Below are 28,000 nucleotides of genomic sequence, written 5' to 3'. Positions count from 1 at the left end.
AACGAAATTCATGGAAATAATGCCATTTTTCTTCTTCTTGTTTCTGTTCTTCGCCATAGCTACGCAAGGAGCAACTGCACCACTTCAAAAGACGAATTTGACCCTCACATTAAACACTGATTGATGAGTAAAGTTTTTTCAACGAAATTTGGTCGGCAATTTGGCCGGAATCACCAAATTGATAAAAAATTACATAGTGAAGGTACTAAATTAACACTTTTGAAAGTCGTGGAATGCAAGACCCCTATAGTCATAGGACCAAAATTGAAATTTACTATAATTAAGTAATAAATATGTTTAGGAAAGTGGATATATTTTGTTAGTCTATCTATCTATATATAAAAGTAAAATCCTCCTTCCCAACTCCCCCCCCCCCCCCCCCCCCCCCTCCCCAAAAAAAAAAAACTTAAGGGCATTTGTGTAATATCCAAATTTAAATCATAATAATAATAATAATAATAATAATAATAATAATAATAATAATAATAATAATGCAATATATACACCAACGATTTTGTCTTAATTGATTCCTCCAATTAAGTTGTTACCAAAAGTATATCCTTTTTTACCAATTCATTCAATCAAAATATTAACCAATATATATATATATATATATATATATATATATATATATATATATATATATATATATATATATATATATATATATATATAATCATCACTATCAATCTCTTTATACCAATATCATCTTCTTCACGGCTTCCAAGTTCCAAACTATTTTCAAGTCTCTTCCTTCTGTTTGTGGTTGCTTCAGGTAAGTCCATTCATCTTTTATAGCTTTCACCAATAAAATATTTTACTATGGGTATATCATATACCGACATTAAATTAATTTTCCTCGTAAAATTAGATATTCAACTTCACAATGATATATTTTAAGAGTCTACATTAAAAATATAAGAGAGAACATACATGCTTATTAGATGTGTGAAAACACTAATATTGTGAGTTAATATAATGATTGCAGGTATTTGGAGTGGTGGTGAAGCAAAGAAGAATAATGATTTGCCATGCAAGACAAATAAGGATTGTGTAGCTCCCGATCCTTTGAGTGCTTACTATTGTGACCATCTTGATATTTTCTTTTTCTTTTTTAATTTAGTACACAACTGATGTCTGATGTCATGCTACAGTTTGTTAAACACAAAAAATGCAATCATCTCAAATCTATTTCGTTTCCCCCACATTGTACTATGTCGTATATCATGGTTGGATGATTAGAGTAAAATTATTGGTACAAGTTTTTTTTTTTAAACGTTTCCTAGAAATAAATAAATAAATAATAAAATAGAAGCAGAGTGATTGACAGTTGGCAGCCACCCAATGCATCCAAAGTTGTCCTTTTTTTGGAATTTAAACTCTCACATTATTCTTATGAATGTACAATTATGGAAATATGAATGTACAGTTATGAAATTATGAACACAGAGCTCTGACATTATGAACTTACAATTATGAACATAGGAGCAGGTGCTACAATACCAGTAACCCCAGACACAGGAGCAGCTCGTGCAGGTGGTGTTGCACCAGCAAGAGCATGCAAAGGTCCGGCTGTGAGGCGGATGCAATCTAAGAGTGATGAAACCTCAGCTCCATCTATGAAATCTTGGAGAAACTTGGTATGTGGCCAAAGTTGGTGAGGTGAAACATGCATTGTGCAGCCTTCTTTACCCGATTCCCATTCAACAACAAAACGAGCAAGAACCCCCTGACCAAAACTAAACCACAGACTCATAAGTCCAACAGCCTCAATTCTAAATGTTTGGTCTGAAATCCTATCAACACTTTTTAGTCCAGATTGTACTTTACCATCCACATTTGGACTGCTTTCTTCCAACTTTTCATCTGTCCTTGCACCAAGTAACTTCCGCATTCCAAGTGCAAATGCACGAGCATTAGAGAGCCTTTGGATATCAGCCACTAATTTACGGATACTATCAGCCTCAACAGAATGGTAGCTCAAAACAACACCCTCTGAATCATAACGGATATGAGAATCTGCATCAGATGTATTTGCAATTCGAACACCAGAACCCCATGGAGTACTACTGCCACCTTTTTGAAGCTCCCACAGGTCCTGAAAGTGTTGGTCAATGATTTTGACATCCCAATACATGCTTCCAGGCCTCCCAAGCCGCAAGCATATATGTTGCCATGTGTCATCTCTAGCAAAAGGAAGTCGGAACCACAGTTTTGAGGATGCACTTCTAAGACCCACCTCTTCAACATACGGGATTTCAAGTGCATCCATCTGACTAGTAAGTCGGGCATGCTTGATACAAAGTGAGCAATGCCTGATAACGTGAACAAGGGCAGAAACATATACAGTAGAAGGTGCATTGCCTTTATGAGTTTCATTTAAAAGATCAGCATAACTGTAGCCATCAGTTTTACCAGATATCTCCAAAGAAACTAGCATTTGATGAGTGGTAGCAGACTCCACAACCTTTCTTCTCTTGTAAGATCCTTCACTGGATTCTTTTCCTTGAAGTGATGGAAGTGAATTTAATAAATCTGAAACTGTACGCTTTCTGGGCATTTTATTTTGTCTAGAAGCTGCATCATGACTTGAATTTGCACATGTAGCAGAAGTGACTTGGGATAGGGGACTTGTAACTAATGAGTTAGATCCAGAAGCCCTAAGGCTTGCAGATACTGTGCCCCCTGAAACACAAGAAATAGACATAGAACCTTCCAAGCTAAATTTATTAAGATTACTGCTTTCAATTTGTTGGGTACGTAAAGATGACAACAATTTCCTGTAGTCAAGAAGACTCAAATTCAGTACATCCTCATAAATCTGCATCTCACCAACATCAACACTTTTGGAACGGACAAAGTTGGTTAAATCACCAAATGATTGAGCTTTTCCTGAAGAATCTGACTGAATTTCTAGTAACTTGAAAAGTGGTTTGAAATCCTTGTCAAGTTGCATTAGCAAATAATAACAGCTACCACATTCCGGGAATCTCATAAGCAACAAGTTTGAACCACTGGCAATATTAATATTCTTTGGCAGCAGCTTCAATGATGCTAAACCATGTTCAAAAACCTCAAGGCCTAAGAACCTTCCAACACAAGCAAACAAGTGTAATAAGCTTTTGCTTCTCAGGCTTATAAAAGCATCAGCTGCAGTCATAGTCCCCTGGTTTAGGGCATCTTCATGCTCAATTAGTGTTGATGATGATATAATATTCTTGGATGACTGAAGAATGAAGCGTCCAATCCTTATATTTATTCCAAGGGTGAAGAACGAAGAGCCATAGGCACGTACAAGCAAGACTTGTTGACCTTCATCTTTTCCAAGGTCAAGCTTGTTATCCCTCATTTTGTATTCAGCTTGAGTTTCACCCTTGCAATTAAGTTTAAGTTGAACATCTCCTGGAGCTCGACAGACCTGAGTATTTTTCTCCAGTTGTTTATAAATTTCAAGTAAGCGAGTATATCTGTTACAGCAGATTGCTCTGAGTAGCAACTTCTCAACGTCGATGCAACTTTGATCAAGGAAAAATTCTGCTTCCTTTCCAGTCATCGGATCAATTACAAATGAGGTATGGAGACACTTTATTTGCAGGTGTGGACCTGCTGGTTCAATTTTTATATATGGTCAAGATCCCATGTCAGATGTACTGGAGCAATACAAAATTTTTAAGCCAGGAGTACGTAAACCAGTGAAATCGGTTTGATTCATTTGCATGGAGCCAGCACTTCCGACAGATATGAGCTCAAATCGAATTGCATCTTTCCATCTCCCTTGCCTAAGTGTTTGTACCTGCCTTATAACTGTGTCCATAACAAGTGCAACACACAGTTGATGCAGAATAGAGTACAACGTCATGAATGGATGCTCTGCAGTCGTCATTCTCCGTTCAAGATCATCTCCAAGAGCATGTCTACGCGATTCTTCAAGCTTCATCATACCACTTCTCTCACCAACAAGAAGCTCTAGATGCAATATCCTCCACATTGACAAGTGTCCTCTATAACCAAGAGTAACTAGAACCTTAAATTCCCCATCCACACGGAGCAAAACAGTACCATCACAAACCTTTACTTGTGTAATTTCCTTGGGAAGTGAAATTTCAAGGAGTTTAGACCTAACAAATGCATCTAGCTTCTTTAGAGCTGATTTTTGCTGATCATCATTTAATGTGCTTTGCATGCCCACATCTTCTATACATTTTGGCAAACGCAGGTAAGATCCAGTAAGAAGAATTTCAATAGCAGAAGGAACATCATAGATGGGAACATCTTCATGCATGAAAAACAATGAATCTGCAGCTTGAGTGAAACATGTATCATGACTTGATAATACTTGACATGCAAGTTGTTGACAGTACTGAACCTGTTGACACCACTTGGCGAGGACATTGAGGCGAAGCATGCGCTGTTGGGTCTTGACCAGGTACTGGAGAATCCCAATCTTCTTGTCGGAATCGGAACCTGGACTTCTCCACCAGCTCCTTGAGCGAGACGTACGACTCCTCCGACGCCCGGCTCACCAGCGTGGACAACTCCACCGTCTTTTGCCCTAATTCCGCCGCCATTATTCAATAATCCCTCCGCTCCCCACAAACCCAATTCTTCCTCGCCGCGAGGTTAGGGCTTCGAGATTCCGCAACCGGAGAAAACCAGATACTCCGGTGCAGTAGTATTAGCTGAAGAATCTTCGGTTATGGCTGCTGCGTCTAAACTCCCAAGTCTCGAACGAATTTGTCAAAAGAGAGAAAGAGGAGGGAGAGAGGGTTAAATATATACCCGCTAACTTTACCAGGAAGTTGTCCTTTTTAACTTTTAAAAAAAGAGTTGTACTATATAGACTCCTGCTAGTACAATATTAGTAGTAATTAATATATAATATTATTAGTACAAAACCAATTATGTTTGTCTTAATAATTAATTATTAATATTATTGCCTAATAATTGTGTATTGTCACATTTTTCGATGTAATTATTATGATAATTTAGATACATATATATTTTTATACTTAATATATAATATGATTGACACAAAATAAATTATACTTACCTTAATATATAGATTATTTTTTAATATAATTTCCTAATTTTTATTAAAGGTAATTATTCTCATAATTTTTCATTCATTATTTTGTGTAATTATTATGGTAACTTTATGATAAAGTATTTAAATATTGGGAGAGAACAAATGTTATAATTAATGAAATTATTATTGTAATTGCCACAATATTTAGTAATTATAATTAATATAATTAATGAAATTGAGAAATATAATATTTCTTTCGTAAAAATATTTGTGACAATTTTATTAAATTATAATTAATAAAATATGAAATATAATTAGAGAAATGAAATTATAAAATTAACAAAATATGAATATTTATAAAAAAAAAATTAAAATATACATACATACACTTTTTAAATTTCTAAATATAACTTTTTTAAGTATAAATCTATTAATACAAATTATAATTAATGATTATAGAATTTTCATATATACATATTAATAAATATTATGTGTATATACAATATATTATACAATCATATAAGGATATGCGTCCAATTAGAGTTTATATTTATTCACACAAAATTTATAATTTACATTTTTATTAATTTCTTAGTACAATCCTCTTAGTTATTATTATTCATATTTTTAGAATTATAATATGTATGAAATACTATTTGAAACAAATCAATTTAATTTTATAAACTTTTTCTATAAATTTATCTAAATATGTACATGATTAGAGATTATATTAACCATACAATATTTAAATTTTAATTTCGTATGTTGTGAAAATAGATACTTGACAAAATATATAAAAGTCCAACTATATTATTATATTGTACATTTTAACATCTTTTTACTTTTTCTATTTTAATGTTAAGTTCATAATAACAAAAAAAAAAAAAATTCAGGTAAAACACTATATTTTAAAAAATACAATTTGATAAATACATAAATTAATTAGTGCAATATCATTTATGTTTATAATAATTAAAAGAAAAAAATAAATAATTCAAATATGTGAACCAATAGTTTCAAAATAAAATTAATATATAGTTACAAATAAATATAGCATGATTACATTTACATTAATTAGTTTCAATTCCCTTAATGATAAGACTTTTCTTTATCAGTTTTTTATGGGAGACAAAGGGAGTGTTTGAGTTGGTTGAAATTAAAAAAAAAAAAAAATTACTTACAAATAAAAAATAATTTTAAAATATTTTTTAACCCCTCATAACATGTGTAAATCTTATATTTTTAAAAAATATAATTTGATAAATATCATAAATTAATTAGTACAGTATCATTTATGTTTATAAATTATAATAATTAAAAACAAATTCAAAGATGTGAACCAATGATTTCAAAATGAAATTAATATATAGTTACAAATAAATATAGCATGATTAGATTTGCTTTAATTAGTTTTAATTTTCTTAATGAAATGACTTTTCTTTATCAGTTTTTTTATGGAAGGCTAAGGGAGTGTTTGGATTGCTGGAAAATATTTTAAAATAAAAATACATACTAATAAAAAATAATTTAAAATATTTTTTTAATCCCTCATAACATGTGTAAATGTTAATTTTTTAAAAAATTCAATTTGATAAATATCATAATTTTTGTTTATAATAGTTAAAGAAAAAAATAATTAATTCAAATATGTGAACCAATGATTTCAAAATAAAATTAATATACATTTACAAATAAATATAGCATGATTAGATTTACTTTAATTAGTTTTGATTTTCTTAATGAAATAACTTTTATTTTTCAGTTTTTTATTAGAGACTAAAGGAGTGTTTGGGTTGCTAAAAAATATTTTAAAAATAAAAATACTTACTAATAAAAAATAATTTTAAAATATTTTTTAATGTCTAAACATGAGAAAATTTTATATTTAAAAAAATATAAATTGATAAATATCATAAATTAATTATTGTAATATCATTTATGTTTACAACGAGAATAATTAAAGAAAAATAAATAAATCAAATATGTGAACCAATGATCATAAATAAATTAATTATTGCAATATCATTTATGATTCCATGATTGGCCTGAAGATTTAAAGTTGCTCCATTCTCAAGGGCAAGGGTCAAACTCTTAACTTTGGATTAATAAAGATGGATGAGTCTCTTCCACTCAACCACACCATCCAGGTTTGTAGTGAAATGACTTTAATAAAAGTAAAATCCTCGTTTACGACATTCCAGCCCAAATTAATATGAATATTAATTAATTAGTAAAAAATAATAAAACTTAATTGGTAACCCAAAAAATTTATATGAAAATTAACTAATATCTAATGAATTGTTACCACATATTAAAGTCAATATGTACATAAAAATGGAAAATGGTTACCAAATTATGAGAATAATAATTAAATTATTATAATTGTGAAAATAATGGATACAAATTCTGGGTAACAAATGAGAAAATTCTTTTGAAATTCTGCGTAATTTTATAATGAAATAATACTTTATTAATCATTATTTACACCAATTTATACTATTAATAAAAGTAAAATTCTCATCTTCAACATTCCCGCCCAAATTATTATGAATATTAATTGATTGGTAAAAAAATTTAATAATGCTTAATTGGTAACAAAATTTTATATGAAAATTAACTAATATCTAATGAATTTTTATCACAAATTAAAGTCAATGTGTACTTAAAAATGGAAAGTGGTTATCAAATTCTAAGAATAATTAAACCATTATAATTGTGAGAATAACGAAAACAAATTCTGCGTAATAAATGATAAAATTCATTTGAAATTCTATCTAATTTTATAAAGAAATAATAATTTATTAATTATTATTTACACCAATCTATATTTATACTATTAATAAAGGTAAAATCTTCAATTAAATTTTCTTTCACCCTTCTGATACGAGATTTCCCTTTCAAGTTCTAACGAAAACAATTCACGTTGATGCTTGCATATGCCATGACTATCTAGAAAAGTTAGGGTCAAACACTAACTCACGTTGAATTATTACTGAAAAAATTAGTCTTTAATCACGGTTAATTGTATGTGACTTTTTCTCGAGTCACCCATCCTGATGGTTTTAACTCTAGACGAGGATGGATAAAATTCTGTTACGACTACTAATGTTGTCTACAAAGAGATTTTCAATAATGTATAATTCAAGTCATTGATATTATGGTTTTTTATATACAAAGATGACAAAATTGCTATATATCTACATAGAAAATATATCTTCCGTATAAATAATTTCTATAACTGTGTTGCTAGACAACGAGCTAATTAGCCCAATTAATACAAATTCTAAACACTGATATATAAAATCTCCAAAGTTGCAGCATTGAATGCGTATATCTACACGTTAGCTATTCATTGGGCAATTATTTACTTGAATTCAAGCATTGAAAACATCAGAAAACATAATCGGTGCAACTCAATTCTTCAATTATATTATATAATATTCGATGTTATAATTTATACAATTGTATATCGATCTAAATATTTTTAAAATATTATAACAAATTCATTCCGTGCAACGCACGGGCGCAAATACTAGTTAGAAATAAAAAGAGTTTACTAATAAAATACAAGTTTTAAATATTTTATAAAACAGAACCCGGTCAATATTGACTATTTTTTTTTTTTAATGATGTGGCATCTTCTCCTTCACCGCCGGTGTATAGCATCAAATATTAATCCATGACGAAATTGATACGTTAATGATCCATGTGCATGCATTTGACCAAGGGACATGAATCACAACAAAACCAAATATACTATACATATGAAATATAATACTTTTGATCCCTAAATTATAATGATATAGTCATTTTTTCTTCAAATATAAACCAATAATATTTCCCATATTTTCCTAATTAACTATCTCAAAGTAGCTAATTTAACCCAACCATTAATAGAACTCTTAAATGTAAGAGAGTATGTAGCCTAGAAACTTAAATTTGGAAGCTTTTTCTATAATTTAAACTCTTAGGCTCTTAGCTAATGACAATAACGATAGAAGGAACATTTAGTCTTGTATTATATATACACAGAGTAATTCCTATTTACAGAGTCAATTCAATTAAGAGACAAAATGCTGATTTTCAAAAAAAAAAGACAAAATGCTAGTTAAAATTAATTTTTTTCAATGAAGAGGGTTCCAACATTTATTTAAGTTTACACACCATATTGTAATGTGAGTGTGAGAAATTCTCAAATGAATGTAGATAAAAGACTAAAGAAGGAGCCTAGTCATATTTTACAAAAAAAAAAAAAAAAAAAAAAGCCAGAGTCATTCTCATACACTTCATCTTTCCTAGTTCCAGTAATACAACAAAGCAAGCAGTGTTTTGATTCTCTCCCAACCGGACTCCCGTTTTTATCAAATCATCATCACAACATTTATTAATTGGGTTTCATTCCTGTAATCTCCTTGGATTTGGATCATGGGTGGATATTGGAAGATGAGCGGAGAGTGGCTATCAAGGGGCCTGAAGGTCCTTGCAATGTGTGGTGGGTCATTCCTGTAATCTCCTTGGATTTGGATGATGGGTGGAATTTCGTGCAGGGTGGATTTGTAGACTGGAGGCTGATTTGAGAATCTGAAATAGAGTGGCATGGGGCTGGAGGCATAAGGAGGCTCATCAAACCTGGTGGGCTCATGGATTTTACAAGCTGCAGTTCTAGTCTGAAGCTCTTAGTGGAGGATCCCTTGCTGGGAAATGAATCCTAATGTGTTGTTCTTTTTCTGGTCTGCAGAAAAAGAAAAAGGAAGTAAGAATGAGCAGGTTGTGAAGGGGTGGTATTGTTAGAGCTAGCTGAAGCTTTCAAAGTAGAGGCTGGTTCTACCATGAATTTGATCTCATGTTGCAAAGACAATCCCATGGTGATAATTGGGCTGTAAGTATGGCTGAAGCCTTTTGCTTGAAATCTTTAATTGGTTTGCAGGTCCTAAACAGTAAAACAGTAGAATGATCTGAAGTGGTTTTTGATCTGCAGCAACTATATGATCTGAAGCAGATCTGGAAGTGATTTTCCACAATCTGATGAGCAGATGAGATGCTTGAGGCTGTGCTTGTTTTAGCTCTGCAGATCCTAAGGAATGAACTGCTAAAGATTGCATCTGGAAGCTTGGTGGACCCATGATGATATCTGCACTTCCATTCTAATTTCTAAAGCTTTTGTGGAGGTTTGGGACTGCCATGGGGTTGATTCTATCTTGGAAAATGATACCTCATGTTGGTACTTGGTTTTTGTGATGACAAGTGCATGGAAATTGGATTTAAGGTTGGTGAAGGTTTACTTAGAAGCTGTTTGAGATGGTTTATGGTTATGGTTTGGGCATATAATTTTCAGATTTGTAAAAGCCTATTGGGCTTTTTCTATTTGAGTTGCTTAGAGCCACTTTTGGGCTCTAAACTTGTACATAGTACTTTTAGCAATCATTATTATATGGACCATGGTCCATACAAATTGTGTGGATCATATTTTGTATACTATAAAATAATGTACATTTAGTACAAAAATAATACACATTCAGTACAAAAATAATGTACATTGTATTCAGAGGATGTACATTATTTTTGTGCTGAGCGTACATTATATTGTATAATGTACATTCAGTACAAAAATAATGTACATTTAGTATATTTAAAATGTACTTTTTGTTATGGTCCACATAACACTGTGTGGACCATGGTCCAACCAATAATCTGCCTACTTTTAGTGTATTTTCTAAATATATAAATTTGGTATATTAATACTAAACTTAATATTATGAAAAAATTTATTAAAAATAACTTCAGTCAAGTTTTATTAATCGAACTACGACACATAAAATGAGACAGAGGTAGTATTATATTAGCCCTTATAGGTCATTTTACATCTAATTAGCTAAAAGTAAATAACTAATTTACCAAAAACTTTTACAACTAGCCTATTATAATATCAGCCCATCAAACCAACTGACCCAATCAATTATCAACTAACTTAATTAGCTATTAGTCATTAGCCATACAGGTTTATCGCCCCACAAGAAAAATTTTTGGGCTATGCGTGGGTTAGAATTATTTAGGATTGGGTACTAGAATGGCCAAATAAAGAATATTTGACGATTGGGGATATAGGGCTTGCCATTGGTTTCCTTTCAAATACTAACATTTATTTAAAGGAATATTATAATTTTTTGTACCTAAGTTATAGAGTAATTTTGAAACTATTACAAATTAATTGTAAAGTTATAGAGTAATTGTAGAATTCGTTCATGAGTATTGGTCGTGCACACTTTTCGTTCCCAAGTTATAATTGGTGTTGCACTTTTCGTCCTTTTGTGCTCACTTTTTGTCATTAAGTTATACTAAAATTGAAATTTCGTTCCTAATGCTTTATTAGTAAAGTGACGAAAAGTGTAATGCCGCCAATGATAACTTAGGGACAAAAAGTGAGTATGACCTACAATTAAGAACTAATTCTACAATAACCCTATAACTTAGAGACGGAAATTGTCTCTGATGGATACCCGAAATTTGGGCCCAATTGGACCGCCTAGCCCCGATTGGCCCATCTAGTCCAATTGGACCATCTATCCCAATTGGCCCACCTAAGAACTAGCCGTTAGTCCATATTAAATCCTATTAAACATCCTATTAAAGCCCATTTATCTACCTTATCCATAACCCTCCCAAATAAAGGCTACCTATTAAGTCTCCCACTTATTACCCCACTAATAACCAAGTTAATACCTATTAACTACCCTACTAAATGGTCCAACGGACACTTTTGGGATGAGCTAGCTATAAAAGGAGGAGAAAACAAGAAGAAATGGGGACCACTCATCTATACACATGGGAGGACTCTTCCACACCATTCCATCACTCTTCTTTCTATTATTCTTGCTATATTATTAGAAGCACAACACTTTGTATAGAGAATAGCCCTACAAGTATGTACAAAAGACACCTACAAAATGCATAGTGGAATTAGGCTTGGCACCGCCCAAAAAGGCCCGTGGTTTTCCTTTCGGTTTCCACGTCAAAATCATCGAGCTCATATAATTTTAGCAAGCTTTATTGAAAGGTGTATCCTCCAACTAAAGGTTGTGTTGGACCTCCTTGGACCCAAAAACCCTAAAACCATCAGTCTCTTTATTTTTTTTTTTTTTTGAAAATCATCAGTCTCTTTATTTAATTAGGCACAAATTGATAGTTGCGTAATTAAATGATGCACAAAATAAAGAAAATTTGGATTTGAGTTTCAATTCAATGTTGCCTAGCTACTTTTCATTATAAATCAATAGAGTAACTAGTAATATAGCAAAGATCAGAGAAGTTTACCTCTGAAAATAAGCACCCAGAAAAACAAAATCTCACAAGGTAAACCTGCAACATAAAAACATCATTAAAAAAAAGAAAGATAGAAACCATGATAATAATAATAAAATAATAATAATAATAATAATAATAATAATAATAATAATAATAATAATAATAATAATAATAATAATAATAATAATAATATCCATCAAAAAATCTGTTAAATTTTGCAGAACTGAAATTACAATTCAAAATGTACAGAGGCTACGGGTATTGTAATTTGGATAACGTTGATGGATTTCCAATCCCTAGTAGTATGAGTATGGCTACCGAAAATGGGTTGAGATCAGAGGGGTTTGGAAATGAACTCACCATTACTTTGCGGCTACAAGAAGAAGAGAAGAATTGAAATTCCATAGCCGAGGGCTTATATAGGAGAGAACCTCGAATTGTCCGTTCAAATTTGAATATTGAAATGATCGGAAGTAGGATATTATTGTGACTATAATTTATTGGAGAGAATCTCCGCCTAATATAATAATGCATCAATTGGTCAAATAGCATGTTCCATTGACTACTACAATTTTAATAGGTTTTTAAAATTAAAATAAAATAAAAACAAACCTTTCGTATGAGTATGCTTAGAAAAGTTTATTTATTAAGACGTACGTTGACTACGTTCCATTATATAAACTAATTTTATCCTCACCAAAATATATATATATATATATATATATATATATATATATATATATATATATATATATATATATATATATATAAACTATTTTTATGAGTTAAATCATCTGAGGTGCTTTGTGTATGGTGATTTCGTTATGTTTAGTTGAATTTCAACTCGTTATATGGTTCTTCCGTTACTTTTAGCAGTTTAGACCGTGAAAAATAAGGGCAAAACCATCTTTTAATATTGTTTATCCCATTATAAGGCTAAAAATCACCATTTTAGATTTCTTCTTCTTCTTCTCCAAGAAATACATTCCTTCTTCTTCTCCTTCTTTTCAAAACTCTAATTAATTCTAAAATGGTGATGTTTAGCCTTATAATTGGATAAACAATGTTAAAAGACGGTTTTACCCTTATTTTTCAAGGTCTAAATTGCTGAAAGTAACGGTAGAATCAGGGTGGGTTGAATTTCGAAAGTTAGAGAATCACCGATGATCAATTTGAAAATTTAGAATTAAATATGATAAAATCACTATACTCGAAGAACCTCAGATGACATTAACTCAAAACGACGTCGTGTTGTTAAGTTAAAAAAAATTCTCCGTTTCGAATGCACATAAACTCATAACAGAATATACATAAGCTCATAACAGAATATACATAAGCTCATAACAGAATACACATAATCTAACATAATACATAATACACATAAACTTTTAACTGAATACACATAATGGTGTTTGGTTAACATAATACACATAAACTCTTAACTGAATATACATAAACTCATAACACAATACACATAAACTTTTAACTGAATACACATAATGAGATTTGATTAACATAATGTACATAAACTCTTAGCTGAATACACATAAACTCATAACACAATACACATAAACTTTTGACTAAATACACATAACGAAGTTTGGTCTGTTTAGACGGATGAAGTAACGTCAACAAAAAATGCGCGCGTTTTGTGCCTGGGCGGACATTGCATTGTGCGCCCTGGTGCACGGTATAATTTGCCTAACAACCGCAAGCATCAATAAGACGCACAACGGCCCAAACATGATGACACCTCGGCCCACCTTCCTTCCAAATTTGTTCGCAAATTATATCGTGCACCGTGGTGCATGATCGATCATGCATCGCGCATTAAAACGGCGTCGTTTTGTTTAATGAAAAGAAACAGAATCTTTGCGAAAAATAACTCTGTTCTTCAGTTTCATTTTGTATACACTGCAGTTTCAGTTCAACACAACTACAGTTTCATTTCGATATAACTATAGTTTCATTCAATATTTATACACTAAATATGTGAAAATGTTATTTAATTTAATTTTATATACATTATAGTTTCATTAAAATACAACTACATGATCATTTCAATATAATTAGTAATTACACCTTCATTGTACAATATACACTCAAATATGTGAAATGTTATTCAATTTCATTTTATATATACTATAGTTTCATTTCACCACAACTACAGTATCATTTTGATATAACTGCAGTTTCATTTGATAATATAAAAATAATACGTGAGACAGTGTCGGTTTAGACACACTGTAGTGTCACTCCATTATAACTGCAGAAACGGCATCGTTTTAACGCGCGGTGCATAGAGGTGCACGATATAATTTGCGAACAAATTTGGAAGGAAGGTCGGCTGAGGTGCTTCAAAAAAGTAAGTATGAAAATAAAAACTCACTATCTCAAAGCCCTTCTTCCAGTAGTTTGAGTTTTCAAAAGGTTCTTCACACCGACCAATCGATAAAAATTATATTTTGATATTTATTTATTTATTATCATTTTAAATTTATAATTGCAATTAAAAATAATTATTACATTAAACATACCAAAATTTAATTTATTTGCTAATTATAAAATTTCAATTAAAATAATATTTGGTTAAAATTAAAACCTACTACAAAGTTTTTTTTTAAAAAAAGTACAAATGCATAAAAAATCATTAGTGTAATTTTTTAATTTTAAAAACTAAAAACCTAAGTCTTAGTTTAAATATATATATATATATATATATATATATATATATATATATATATATATATATGATCGCGTTCATGTACGAATTGCACACTCAGGAGAGAACTAAGAACCATTCAGCACGCGCCACGTGTCCAGATCTAGGTGCACCTATAGTTATAACTAGGTGCATCTAGGTCCATGAATGTTTGCAGGTGGTTTTTACGGGTACTAACTACCCGCTGAACTTCTCCGCAAGAACAAAAGCGATGCCAAACAAAACGAACTCAGATTAATGAATGTTAACAAGACAAAATTACATGCACTTGTAAGTAATTTTACTTGCACTTTTTACTTGCAAAGGTGCACTGACTACTTGCACATATAACACATTAAATGCACCAAATGACACGTGATGCGCGCTAGATGGTTCTCAGTTCTCTCCTGGGCAGCCGTTCGCATGAGAGTGCGCCCATATATATATATATATATATACATACATACATACATACATACATATACGCACACGCACACACTAAGGATCCTGTGAAAACAGTACCATAGGAGAGAAATAAGAATCAATCTCAACCTTACATGTGTAAAAATTTGACGGATCCGATCAAATAAAAAAATACGGTGAAATTTTCATAATTATCATCAACTTCACTATGCAAACTTGAACACTTAAATATGCAATCTTTAACAACTAAATATGCAAACCTGGTAAATTTATAAAATCAACAAAAAAGTTAAATTGTATTGTAAATCTAAACCATAAATGCTAGGCCTTAAGCAGTAAAAAGTGAACAACGGCCTTAAGCAGTAAAAAGTGAACAACTAAACCAAATAAAATAAAAAAAAAACTCAGTCATAAACTCTAAAATCGGAACCTTAAGTGCAATGCACTTTCGCATTTTTGTAAGTGCAATCTTTTAATACTAAATATGCAAAATGTTAATACTAAATGTGCAAAACGTTAATACTAATGTGCAAACTTGGAAAAGTCTAAGATTTGACGATTTTATTGTTCAAGTTTGCTTAGTAAAGTTGGTGATAATTAAAAAAATGTCACTACATTTTTTTTTAAAAAAAAAATTGATCTGATCCATTCAATTTTTTTAAAAATGTAAAGCTGAAATTGATTCTTATTTCTCTCCCAAGGACTTGTTTTCATTTGATTCAATATATATAAAAACTATTATAATTATTCAGGCACGGTGAAGGATATCCCCATCCCCATCCCTATCTCTATCTCCGTTCTTGATGGGGGATTACATATATTCTTTGTTGTCGTCTCATTTTCCGAAATTTTTCCTATTTCCGTTCCCATTGAGGTGGAGTTCGGGGATTCTTTAGAGGACGGAACAAATTGCTATCCCTATCTGTTGGGTTAACCGTCTAACATCTACTAAATTTGAGGATAGTGTTGGAATTTTACTTTGCTCCACGGGCTGCCCAGGCTCCCCACACATTTTGTAATTAGAGGGAAAGATTTGGTACGAGACTAGCAGACTAAAACATCCCTAATTCCCAATTTGCTTTAACCTAAATAGCGACCAGTTGGTTCAAGAGGCCTGCGCTGTAACCTAATAAGAGAAAGGCTCACCAGCAAGATGCAAGGTGTGACTGGTTCGAGGGGCACGCTTCGAAGTGGTAACTGGTAAGTCGATTTGCAATTCCTTTTTGTATAAATTGTAAAGAAGATGCGTGGTATGCGTTTGGTACACTGATAATGCTCAAATTATTGGGTTTAGGGTTAGATAATATTCAGATTTTTTGTTGTAATGCTCAGATTATTGGGTAATGGGTAGGATAATGTACTAGCCAATGCATTTGTTGTTGCTGGTGTGTTATAATGTGAGTTTTTGTCATTTGTATCATACTGTCTTTATGTATATGAATATGTGTGTACATTGTTATGGATTTAGTATTGTCTTTAGCTTTAAACACATGGGGACCACCATTTACTTGAAATACATTTACTTGAAATCCCTGCTTATGTATTTGTGTAATGGAGACCATTTTGTTGTCAAACTGAGTAGCTATAAACACATGGGGACCACCATTTACTGGAAATGCAAGCTGTAACTTTTCTCCTTTTATTTTTTAAGTAATTAAAGTTTTATCTTATATACTATTTAAATCAGGTGGTCAGGATAATAGAACTTTCAAGCTTAAATTAAGGTATTGTAGCTGGATAAATCTAGGTAACCCACCTAAGTGTGTTGGAGGCAGTGTTAAGTGGATTTCTGACATAGATTATGATGAGTGGGGGATAACGACTTTATGGGGAAAAGTTGAACAATTGGGATATAAGAAAGATGAATATAGGTGTTTTGTTAAGAGTGATATTGATTTGACTAAGTTAGTATTAGATTTGGAGGCTTGGAACTTGGTGAACTCTATTTTGAGACCTAAGGTACTGGAGATTTGGGTTATTGTAAGGGTGGATGGAGAATATGAGAGTGTTGAAGAAGAATATCAGAGTGTAGAGGAAGAAAATGACAGTGCAGAATATTTAGAAGATGAGTTAGAGAATTTTGAAGGAAGTGCTTATGAAATTTATCAAGGCCAAGTTGATGATCAAGAGTTCTTGAAATATACAGATCCAGAAGTTGAGTACGTAGGTGATGCAAATCTTGAAGAGGGTCAACCTCAAAATGTAGAACATAGGCCTACAAACAATGAGGTGAATTTCTCTGATGATGATGGAGGGATTGAACAAAATTTGGGTGAATCTGTTAGGCCTATTCCTCGGCTTGATTTGCCATCTCCTTTCTGGCTTGGTAGATCTTTTTGATGTGAAGAGGATTTCAAAGATGTAGTGATGACATATGCTATACAGTTTGGAAAAGAGCTGAAGCTTAAGAAGAATGATAAGATAAGGTGTGCAGTTGTATGTACCCAAATTGATTGTAAGTGGCAAGCAATTTGTAGAAAATATGTTGATGAAGCCTTGTGGAGGGTGACTGTTTTGAATGATGTGCATGCTAATTGTCCATGAGTGAATAAGAACAAGTTCATAACTTCATCAGTAGTTGCAAAGAGATGGTAAACACAAATTGGTGGACATAGTAATTGGAAGATGAGTGAATTTAAAGAGAAAGTGTGTACAGATGAACACCATTCCCTAAGTGAAAGGTAAGCCTACAGGCATTGGATTTTGCTAAGCGTGAAATGAAGGGTGAGCTTGAAAGAGAGAATAAAGATTCTTGGTGTTGGTTTTTTGAACTGTTGTGTAGGGACCTTGTGATTGACTATGTGTCTCGGCAGCAATACACCTTCATGTCTGACAAATAGAAGGGGCTTATCCATGCATTTGAGCAAGTGCTGCCTATGGTTAGTCATATGTTTTGTGTTAGGCATTTGCATAGTAATATGAAGGTGGCTGGTTTGGAGGATTTCCAATTAGAGATGCCCTATGGAAGGCAACTAGGGCCACAACTGTTAGTACATTTTCAAAAGCTATGAGGGAGTTAAAGGCAATAGATGTTCAAGCTTTTGAATGGTTGGCTAATAAGCATCCTTCAGAGTGGTCTAGATCCTATTTCTCCACAAATGCTAATTGTGATGTGGTTGTGAATAATATCTGTGAAAGCTTCAATGCTATGATAGTATGATTTTGGATGCAAGAGACAACCCAATAATACACTGGCTTGAGATTGTGAGCAAACAAGTAATGCTCAGGTTATTTGAGTGTAGAAAGCAGGCAAGTAAGTGGACAGGAAAAATATGTCCAACAATAGCAAAGAAAATATATGTTTTTGAGAAACAAGCAGAAGGCTATTAGGCATACCAAAGTACTGATGTTTTGTTTGAAGTTAAGGGAACCACTGACCAACACCAAGTAGACATTGGAGCTAGGACATGTTCCTGTAGGAAGTGGGATCTCACCGGTATACCCTACAGGCATGCCATTTTTGCTCTTTGGGTGAAATTTAGAAAGGCTCCACTACATGACTATGTGGATGCTTGCTACACAATTGAGAATTATAAGAAAGCATACTCAAGCTGCATTCACCCTATGGTTGGGCTTCATGAATGGCCACACACTGATAGAGAGCCCTCACTACCTCCTTTGTTCACTACTAAGGTTGGCAGACCAAGAAAACTCATGAAGAAATCTGCAGGTGAACTAACCAAAGATGAAATTCATATATCAAGAAGGACAATGACTCTTCATTACCCAATCTACAAGCTTATAGGTCATAACAGTACGAGATGTCCTCAGGTAAATAACATACTATTTTGTATAAAATTAAATTACGTTTGTTTTACATAGTCTTTTTTAACTAATTAACATGAAATCTAAGCAGAGAAAAAATATGGCAGTAGCAAATGGTGAAATTGCAGCAAATATGGCAGCAGCACCTGCTGAAGTTCCAGTCAATGTTGTAGCAGCACCTGATGAAATTCCGATCAATGTTGTAGCATCACTTGATGAAAACCTAGTCAATGTGGCAGAATTAAAATCACTTCCAGCAAAAGATACACAAGGTAACTTTCCAAATTGTAGTTGATCCTTTAATAAGTTTTGAAAATCCTATATTGTAGTTGATCCTTTTTTAACTTTAGAAACTCCTATATTGTAGTTGATCCTTTATTAAGGAGTTAATACCCATTTTGGTCCCTCGACTATTACGTAATGCTTAATTTAGTCTTGGACTTTTAAAAGTACCCAATTTAGTCCTTTAACTTTTAAAACGGTACTCAATTTGGTCCTCCGTTACAAATTTCATCCAACCACCGTTAAAGTGAGGGGCAAAAATGTCATTTGAATGCATAAAACACGTTTCTTCCCAACTCCAACGGATTAGTTGGCAGAACTTAACTCTAAACAATGAGCGGCCCTTTGGAAACTGGGAGATCCATTGTCGGAGGTGGCCCCCATTTCCGACTCATCAATGGGGAAGATTGAAACTATGCGCTGTTGGCTGATAGGCACTGATTTGTCTTGACTGAAATGGACGCATACTTTTCAATACTAATAGTAAAGCTTTGGGCCCTTAAGCAATTCATTAATGATGTTATTGAGTGTAGTGGTTAATTATGGATGAGAGAAAGAAGCACTTTGTACTGGTTCACAGAGCTTGCTATGGTGCATGGTGCTGGTATAAGGTGGCGACGCTGCTTAGAGCGGAGGGTCACAAAGTAAGCACCCTCGACATGGCGACCTCGGGGATTCATCCCAAACTAGCAGAACAAGTGAGTTCCGTGGCGGAATACAATGAACCCTTGACGGAATTCATGGATGCGTTGCCGGCGGATGAGAAGGTGGTTCTGGTAGGCCATAGCATAGGTGGGGTTAACATATCACTATGGAGAGTTTCCCTAGCTCACAAGATATCTGTTGCTGTGTTTGTCACTACTTCAATGTATGGCCATGATCTAAGCTTTCTTGCTGTGAAACAAGAGGTATATATACATAATACATACATCATATATCTTCTTCTCTTTTTAATTAATACTTTGCAAGAACAAAATTAATGGTGTTGGTTTACTGGTGATCAATATCGTATACAGTTCCATCAACAACTGGAATCTTACATGGACCAAAAACTTGAGTACAGCAAGGGAGAAGACAAGGAAGACCGCCTGGTCTGATCTCGATCATCTTTAAGTCACCGGCGGCCGCTCACTCTCCGACGACCAGTTGTCATCACTTCGACCCACCACCGAAAACCCAAACATCTTGTTCCCGCTGCCTCTCTTTCACTGGTCTTCCTCAGCCTGTGATGAAACATCCTCAACCACCAACGCCGCCAACGAGCTAGAATTCGACACGGATCCAACCCCTTTCCCAGTCTGTTGGAGTTACGTTTCTTAGAGGGAGAGACGTGTTTTAGAAATTAAAATGACATTTTTGCCCTCACTTTAACGGTGGATGAATGACAATTGTAACGGAGGACCAAATTGAGTGTGATTTTAAAAGTTAGAGGACTAAATTGGGTACTTTTAAAAGTCCAGGACTAAATTAAGCATTACGTAATAGTCGAGGGACCAAAATGGGTATTAACTCTTTATTAAGTGTAGGAGACAATATTCAAACAATTGGTGATGATGTAAATTCCCAAATGATAGGTAAGTGTTTAATTTGTAATTAGGGTTCATGTATTTGTTTACAAAACTTGTTGATTATTTAATTCCAACACATGTTATTCATGTTCAGATGTAGGACTACATGGAATACAAGGTGAAGGAATGAAAATTACTTCCCATGTAGTGAAGATAAATTTTGGCCGACCTCTAAAACGAAGAAAAACCATAGCTCATGCTAGCAAAGGCAAACAAGTTGATGAATATGCTCCTCCATCCAATGCAAAAACACATAAGTCATTGGGAATGACCAAAACAAACACTGCTAAGGGCCGGAAGTACATGATGAGATCTAGTACGATGCTTAGGTCCAAATACTGTTTAAATGAAAAAACCCCAATTGATATAGATTAGGTTGTCTATTTTAAGTGCTATTAGATGTATGGATACAAGTCTTTTGGAAACAATTATGATATATGGATGATAGTCTTTTGGAAACTTTTTTTACCAATGTGTATAGATGACAGTTTTATGTTATCAATTTGAATTCAATGACAGTCTTTTCAAAACAATTTGTCACTTTTATTTACCAATGTGTATGGATGACAGTTTTAAGCTGTTATCTTTTGGATTTGTCACTTTTTTTTTTTTTTTTTTTTTTTTTTTGCCAATGTGTATGGGTGGCAGTTTTATGTTCTCAGCTTGACCAAACACTTTGTTCACCAATTCTACACAGTTTTAGCAAACACTTTGTCACCATGTTCACCTATTCTACACAATGTTCATCACCAGTTCTACATAGTGTTCAAACTGAGCAAATTTAACATGTTAAATTGAACATTCATTCCATTTCAACAATTTCATTCCAATACTTCAAGTTCTACATTTTCACTTTCAACCACCCTAAGGTAAAATAAGCTTTCCAAATCCAACACTACTAGGCTTCAAATTAGTAACAAACACTAACATTGATACAAAAAGAAATAAAATTAAATAACTTCCTGAATTTTACTTATGCCACAACAGACTTTCAACTTTTTCTTTCCCAATCAAATAACTTCCTACCAGACTTTAAATAATATTTATAACATCACAACACTCAAATATTATTAATGTTTTCATGGTAATACATCTGAAAATTAATCATCATTACTATATAAATATTCAACATTATATTCCTCCTTCATTTATATACTAAGGATTAATACTATCTACTATACCAAGTGGCTTGTGGTCCACTGGTATCGGACCACTCCCCTAAGTGGGAGGTGATAGGTTCGAACCTCACTTGAGGCAAGTAGTGTGTATATGTAGGGTATCCTCCTTTCTAATTAAAAAAAAAGAAATACTATACTACTAAGAGCTCAAGAGAGTTAGACATATAATGAGTAGAAAAAATGGCGGTCAACTTCTTAATTTATCCATTAACTTTTCCGTTAATTTCTATTTTTATTTTTTGAAGGTCATCCAAGCGGTTGTATTTATTTATTTTTTTTTTTTTGAAGGTCAACCAAGCGGTTGTATTTATAGATAAATTGAAATAGAGTTAGGTTAATTTCTGTTTTTTTTTTTTTTTTTAAGGTCAACCAAGCGGTTGTATTTATAGATAAATTGAAATAGAGTCAGGTGGGACATCGTCCCAATACATAACCGAAGTAAGATCAAAAGCTGTAGTAGCTAATGTATGTGCTAATAAATTCTGTAATCTAGGAATAAAAAAGACTGAACAGGAAGCAAAAGCAGACATGTTTATTCTGCAACTATCAATAGCGTAGCCAATGTATGATCGAGACGGGATGTCTGGTGCGGATAGGTAACACTGTAGCGTCTGACAATCCGTGTAAAACTGTATAGACTGTTCTCCTCTTACCAGTAGCCATGACAAGGCCTCCTTGCACGCAAACGCCTCGGCCATTAGAGGGGAGAAGCAACTCACGAGGGGCGCATTGAAGGCCGAAATAAAATGCCCATCGACATCCAGGAGGACAGCTCCGACCGTGGCCGAATTTGTCCCATGGTGGTATCCGGCGTCCACGTAACATTTCCTTGGTGATATTGCTGCATCGTGGTAGGCCGGTTTGCGGCGGTGGAGGTAACGCCTGTTCGGCAGAATGGCCGGTAGCTGCGTGGCCAGCGTGTCCTACCGGTGATGGGTGCTCGGCGGTTGCATTGGTGGCTCGTGCAGCGTGATCAGCCGGTTCGTGGGCGGGGGTTTGGTGGTGGACTTTCCGCCATGCATGCATGGTGGTAGTGGTTGTTGCAATCACTTTCTTCGGCATTGGTAGACAGGCATCCCAAACAGCTCCATTTCGTGCTTTCCATATATGATATAAAATTGCAACTGCGTAAATAATTCAATTAGTGTCTAGAACATTCAGGATTGCACTAAACCATTCATGGAAAATATTTGTCATAATATTTGGGAGTGGAAGGTTAGATTGAACCCATATGGAATTTGCATAGTCGCACAAAACCGATGAGTGCATAGTGTCCTCATTCATGACTCCACACATAGCACACATTGGATCAACCTCCACCCTCTTTATAAGCAGATTGTTGCTGGTGGGAAGGATATCACTAATAGCTCTTCATAAAAAGGTTTTCCATTTGGGCGGAACTTTTATTTTTCAAAGTGTGAGCCATTTATCAAATGCCCCATTATTATTCCCATAATCTCCAATTATGCGTCTATAGCCATTTTTGACAGAGTAGCAACCATTAGGATCACCGTGCCAACACCATATATCATCATATTCCAAGGAAATTGGTATCTTCAGGATTTTAGGTATATCACTTGGCTGGAAAATATCAGTGAGTATATGTTGATCTCATGAACCAGTATCCTGGTTAATTAAACCCACAACTTTAGCTCCAGCAAGCTGGGGTGGCATCTCGGTTTGGATCATAGGATCCTGGTCATCCTGAAGCCATGGGTGCTCCCAAATTAAGGTAGATTTTTCATTCCCAATACGCCGTCGTACACCATTACATATTAATCCCTTAGCTGCCATAATACTGCGCCAACAATAACTGAGATTATTTCCTAAACATGCCTCTGTCAAAGTATTAGGATAGTATCTGGCTCTGTAAACACGGGACACCAATGAGTCAGTGTTAGTAAGCAGTCTCCATGTCTGTTTGCCTAACATTGCCAAATTGAATGCTCTCAAATCCTTGAAGCCCAGTCCACCATATTTTTTCAGGATGCATAATCTATCCCATGCTTTCCGAATGCCCTGGTCATTTCCTGATCCCCACCAATAATGATTCATAACTCACTCAATAGTTGTACAGATAGATATCGGTAGTAGAAAAACACTCATTGAAAAGGTAGGCATAGCTTGGGCCACGCTTTTCAATAAGATTTCTTTATCAGCCTGCGACAATAATTTCTTATTCCATGATCCAATTCTCTGCCTGATTTTATCTTTAATATAAGCAAAAGCTGCCTTTTTATTCCTTCCCACAAAGGATGGCAGTCCTAGATATTTCTCAAAATTGGGAGCCTGAGTCACTCCTATGATCTGTGCCACCATATCTTTATCTTTTGGCATGTATTCTTGTTATAGCATATACTTGATTTATGATAATTGACCCGTTGCCTAGACCAGCTCTCATATAAGGATAAACAATTCTTAATTTCAGTGGCTTCCTGCTCATTGGCTTTGAAAAACAGAAGGCTGTCATCTGCAAAAAATAAATGGGAGATAGGAGGAGCATCTCTAGCAACTCTACACCCATTTATTAGTCCTTTACTCTGTGCCTGCTGTAATAACAATGAAAGACCTTCCGCACATATAAACAGGTAAGGGGATAAAGGCTGTCCTTGTCGCAGGCCACAGGTGGGCGTGATTGGATCACTACGTGAGCCATTAATCAGAAAATTATATGATACCGTAGTCACACACATCATAATCAAATCAACCCACTTGTCATCAAAACTCAACGCTAACAACATTCCACGATGAAAAGACTATTCCATACGTTCATATGCTTTGGCCATATCCAGTTTGAGAGCACTCCAACCAACAGCCCCACACTGTTTCCTATTCAAATAATGACCTACCTCAGTTGCTATGAGCATATTATCAGTAATCAATCTATCAAGTATAAAAGCACTTTGGGAATAAGATATAATACCCTGCATCAGGGGCTTCATTCTATGAGTAATCATCTTGGCCATTATTCTATATATTACATTACTCAAAGCTATAAGTCTAAGATCAAACACCACTTCAGGGGAATTTTTCTTTGGGATTAACACCACACCCGTATCATTTAGACCAGAAGGAAAAGATCGGTTATTAAGGCAGTTCACTATGAATGTCGAAATATCACCACCTACTATATCCCAAAAATGCTGATAGAACCATGTGTTCATACCATCTGGGCCAGGCGCTTTATTAGGGAACATTTCAAAGAGTGCATTTTTAACTTCAGCTATCTCAAAGGGTCGTAATAATAACTCCTTTTGAGCATGGGTAACTCGTGGGATCACATCAGGAAACAAATTACTACCATCCACAAGATTACTAGAGCAAAAAATATTATCAAAGTATTCTAAAATAATATTTTTCATAGCATCCACTTCCTTCCACTCCCCATAATCATTCATAAGTCTAAAAAGTGTATTCTTTTTCTTTCGGTGAGAGGCATACTTGTGATAAATTTTGTATTAGCATCAGCATTCTTGAGCTAGTGTTGTTTGGCTCTCTGTCTCCAATAAGCATCGTCTTGGGTTTCCATGCTATGCAGAATCCCCTCCAAGCGTTGGAACTCTGCTAGGGATGTCGGATCAGTGCACCCCCTCAGATGTAATTGTTCCTTCCTTAGGTGCATAATTTTCTCACTAAATTTATGATAGCGATCACCACCCCACCGGGATAACTGATTACCACAATGCGCAATACAATCTTGAACTCCTTCATTCCTTCCTTCCTCCCATGATTGTTCCACAACATTTCTAGATCCCTCATCATATAGTCATGCTATCTCAAATCGAAAGCCCCTCCTGCCAACACCACTCCTTCGAACCAATTCATGGATGTCCAAATAAATGGCTGAGTGATCCGATGTCCTTGTTAACATATTGATCACCCTTGCCCCAGGCACAACACCGCACCAGTCATTCGTTGCAAGAACCTTATCTAGCTTCTCCTCTATCCATGCAGATGTACCCTTTCTTTTTTCCCATGTAAACTGATATCCCTCCATGGGCAACTGAGATAGTCCACACTGTTCAATAGTCTCCCCAAAGCTGCGAAGAAGACTATCTGGATGTGGGTTACCCCCTCTCTTCTGATACTGAAATAAAAGATCATTAAAATCACCCACCATAATCCATGGGAGAGTGGACCGTGGTGCTAATGATTTTAATAACTCCCAAGCCTCGGTACGCCTGGTTCGCTCTGGATATCCATAATAGCAAGCCATTCGCCACTTTGGAAAACTCGATATACTGACCTCCACATCAATATGATTTTTTGAGTAAATCATAAGCCTCGCTGTATTATTCTTTCGCCACATCAAAGCTAATCCCCCACCTAAACCAACAGGATCAACATAAAAAAGACCATCAAAACCAAGATTGACCCGAATACGTTCTGCATGTATTCGCCCCACCTTAGTTTCCATGAGAAAAATAAAATCAGGCTTCTTACGCGACACAAGGTCCGTTGCTTCACGAACTGTTCATGGATTGCCCAAGCCACGACAGTTCCAGCTGAGGGTACTCATAATGTTGGGCGGGTCTAGGAACCAGAACCCGTCGTGGACAAGTTGTTTGGAACTTTTGACATAATAACATCCCTTTCAGTGCCATCACCACCGCTCCCCAAATCATCTCTTCGTCTCTTGGATGCCGCCACTATCACGGCTCCCTCCTCCCGCCTATTTGCAACCGAGGCGTCACCCACATCAGCAACCGGCGGTCCAGACTCCGACATAGCAGTGGAGGAGTTGGCGACGACCGGCTTACCATCCTTGTCAAGAAGCCACGGCGCACCCACCTTTCGTGGCCCTTTCCTCATCCCAGCGCGCAATTCTTCACCGTACGGATATTGGGCCCAAGGCCGCATCTCGTGCTTTTAGACAGTATTTGTGTAGGTATCCGAGCATGCTACAGAAAAAGCAAAAGTTATGTAGCCTTTCATACTTAAAATTAACACAGCAGGTGGTCTTGTCTCGTTTCAGAAGCTTCATGCGTTGTTTTAGTGGTTTCAGGACAGGTACCGAAACCCTAATTCAATAAAAGGTCTTCTATGGTGCGTCCGAGAATCTACCATCAATCTTTATGAATGTTCCCATATAATTTCCAATCTGTTCTAAGATAATATCAGAAGTATATCCAAGTGGGAGATCATGGACTTGAATCCACATATCAACGGTGTTAAGCGGGATCGAGATCGGAACGGTGCCTTCATCAACTTGCTTGCAGACTAACGTATGATTTTCAATCGCCCAGGGGCCACCGTTTAGGACCAACTGTATATCAATTTCATGATAGAACACAAAGAGAAAGAAACCTGGTTGTATCTTCGTGACCTATACTCCTTTGACCGGTTACCATACCGATGCCAAAACCTGACTCATAAATTCCAGTTTAATAATCTTGGTGGTCAGAAACCTCCCCACCAAACGCCATGTTAGTGCCGTCGCTGCAGCATGCACGCCGGCCTCCTCCACCGTCGGCTCAAACCGTGCGTCCTTCTCTTTTTCAAGCACTATGTCGGCCCACCGCCGACTTAAACCATCAACTGCTCCTCTAGTCACTGCAGGCTCCATGCGAAACGAAAACAAAGGGAAAGACGACGCTGTGTCGGAAGGAAGAAAGCGGATGTGATCGGAGAAAACCTTGGCAGTCCAAGGAAGGAGAGAAAACCCTAGAGAGAAAACCCTTCTGTTAATTTCTGTTAGTTCACTTTAACTTACTCATTGATTTCAATAAGAAAGGTCTTAGGTTCGAACCCCATC

At 34.8% G+C, this 28,000-nt stretch overlaps 1 protein-coding gene and 1 pseudogene across 2 annotated transcripts; one reads left to right on the top strand and one right to left on the bottom strand.

Moving 5' to 3' along the window:
- Positions 1-1,442: 1,442 nt before the first annotated feature.
- LOC109154437 lies at positions 1,443-4,629 on the bottom strand (annotated as a pseudogene).
- Positions 4,630-16,233: 11,604 nt separating this feature from the next.
- LOC109154352 lies at positions 16,234-21,539 on the top strand. 2 transcript variants are annotated; one of them, XM_019302166.1, is made up of 6 exons: positions 16,234-16,652; positions 17,140-17,260; positions 17,324-18,101; positions 18,867-19,223; positions 19,309-19,489; positions 21,162-21,539. In XM_019302166.1, the coding sequence occupies exons 3-6, from the start codon at positions 18,078-18,080 to the stop codon at positions 21,440-21,442; spliced, it is 843 nt and encodes a 280-aa protein (XP_019157711.1). In that variant the 5' UTR covers positions 16,234-16,652; positions 17,140-17,260; positions 17,324-18,077; the 3' UTR covers positions 21,443-21,539. The 2 variants fall into 2 exon arrangements, with proteins under 2 accessions (XP_019157711.1, XP_019157712.1); XM_019302167.1 differs by lacking the exons at positions 17,140-17,260; positions 17,324-18,101 and having other exon boundaries at positions 19,123-19,223; positions 19,306-19,489.
- Positions 21,540-28,000: the final 6,461 nt, after the last annotated feature.

This window comes from Ipomoea nil, unplaced genomic scaffold (assembly GCF_001879475.1).
Source record: "Ipomoea nil cultivar Tokyo-kokei standard unplaced genomic scaffold, Asagao_1.1 scaffold2647, whole genome shotgun sequence".
NCBI lineage: Eukaryota > Viridiplantae > Streptophyta > Magnoliopsida > Solanales > Convolvulaceae > Ipomoea > Ipomoea nil.
Note: the sequence above shows the minus strand (reverse complement) of the source record. Positions and strands in the feature narration are given on the sequence as shown.

Bases quoted from the DNA above. Each gene is read 5' to 3' on its own strand.
- LOC109154352 (XM_019302166.1), top strand. From the start codon at position 18,078: ATGAGTGAATTTAAAGAGAAAGTG. The intron at 18,102-18,866 runs TGTACAGATGAA...AGGACATGTTCC, and splicing joins GTGAATTTAAAGAGAAAGTG to TGTAGGAAGTGGGATCTCAC. The intron at 19,224-19,308 runs GTAAATAACATA...AAATCTAAGCAG, and splicing joins ACAGTACGAGATGTCCTCAG to AGAAAAAATATGGCAGTAGC.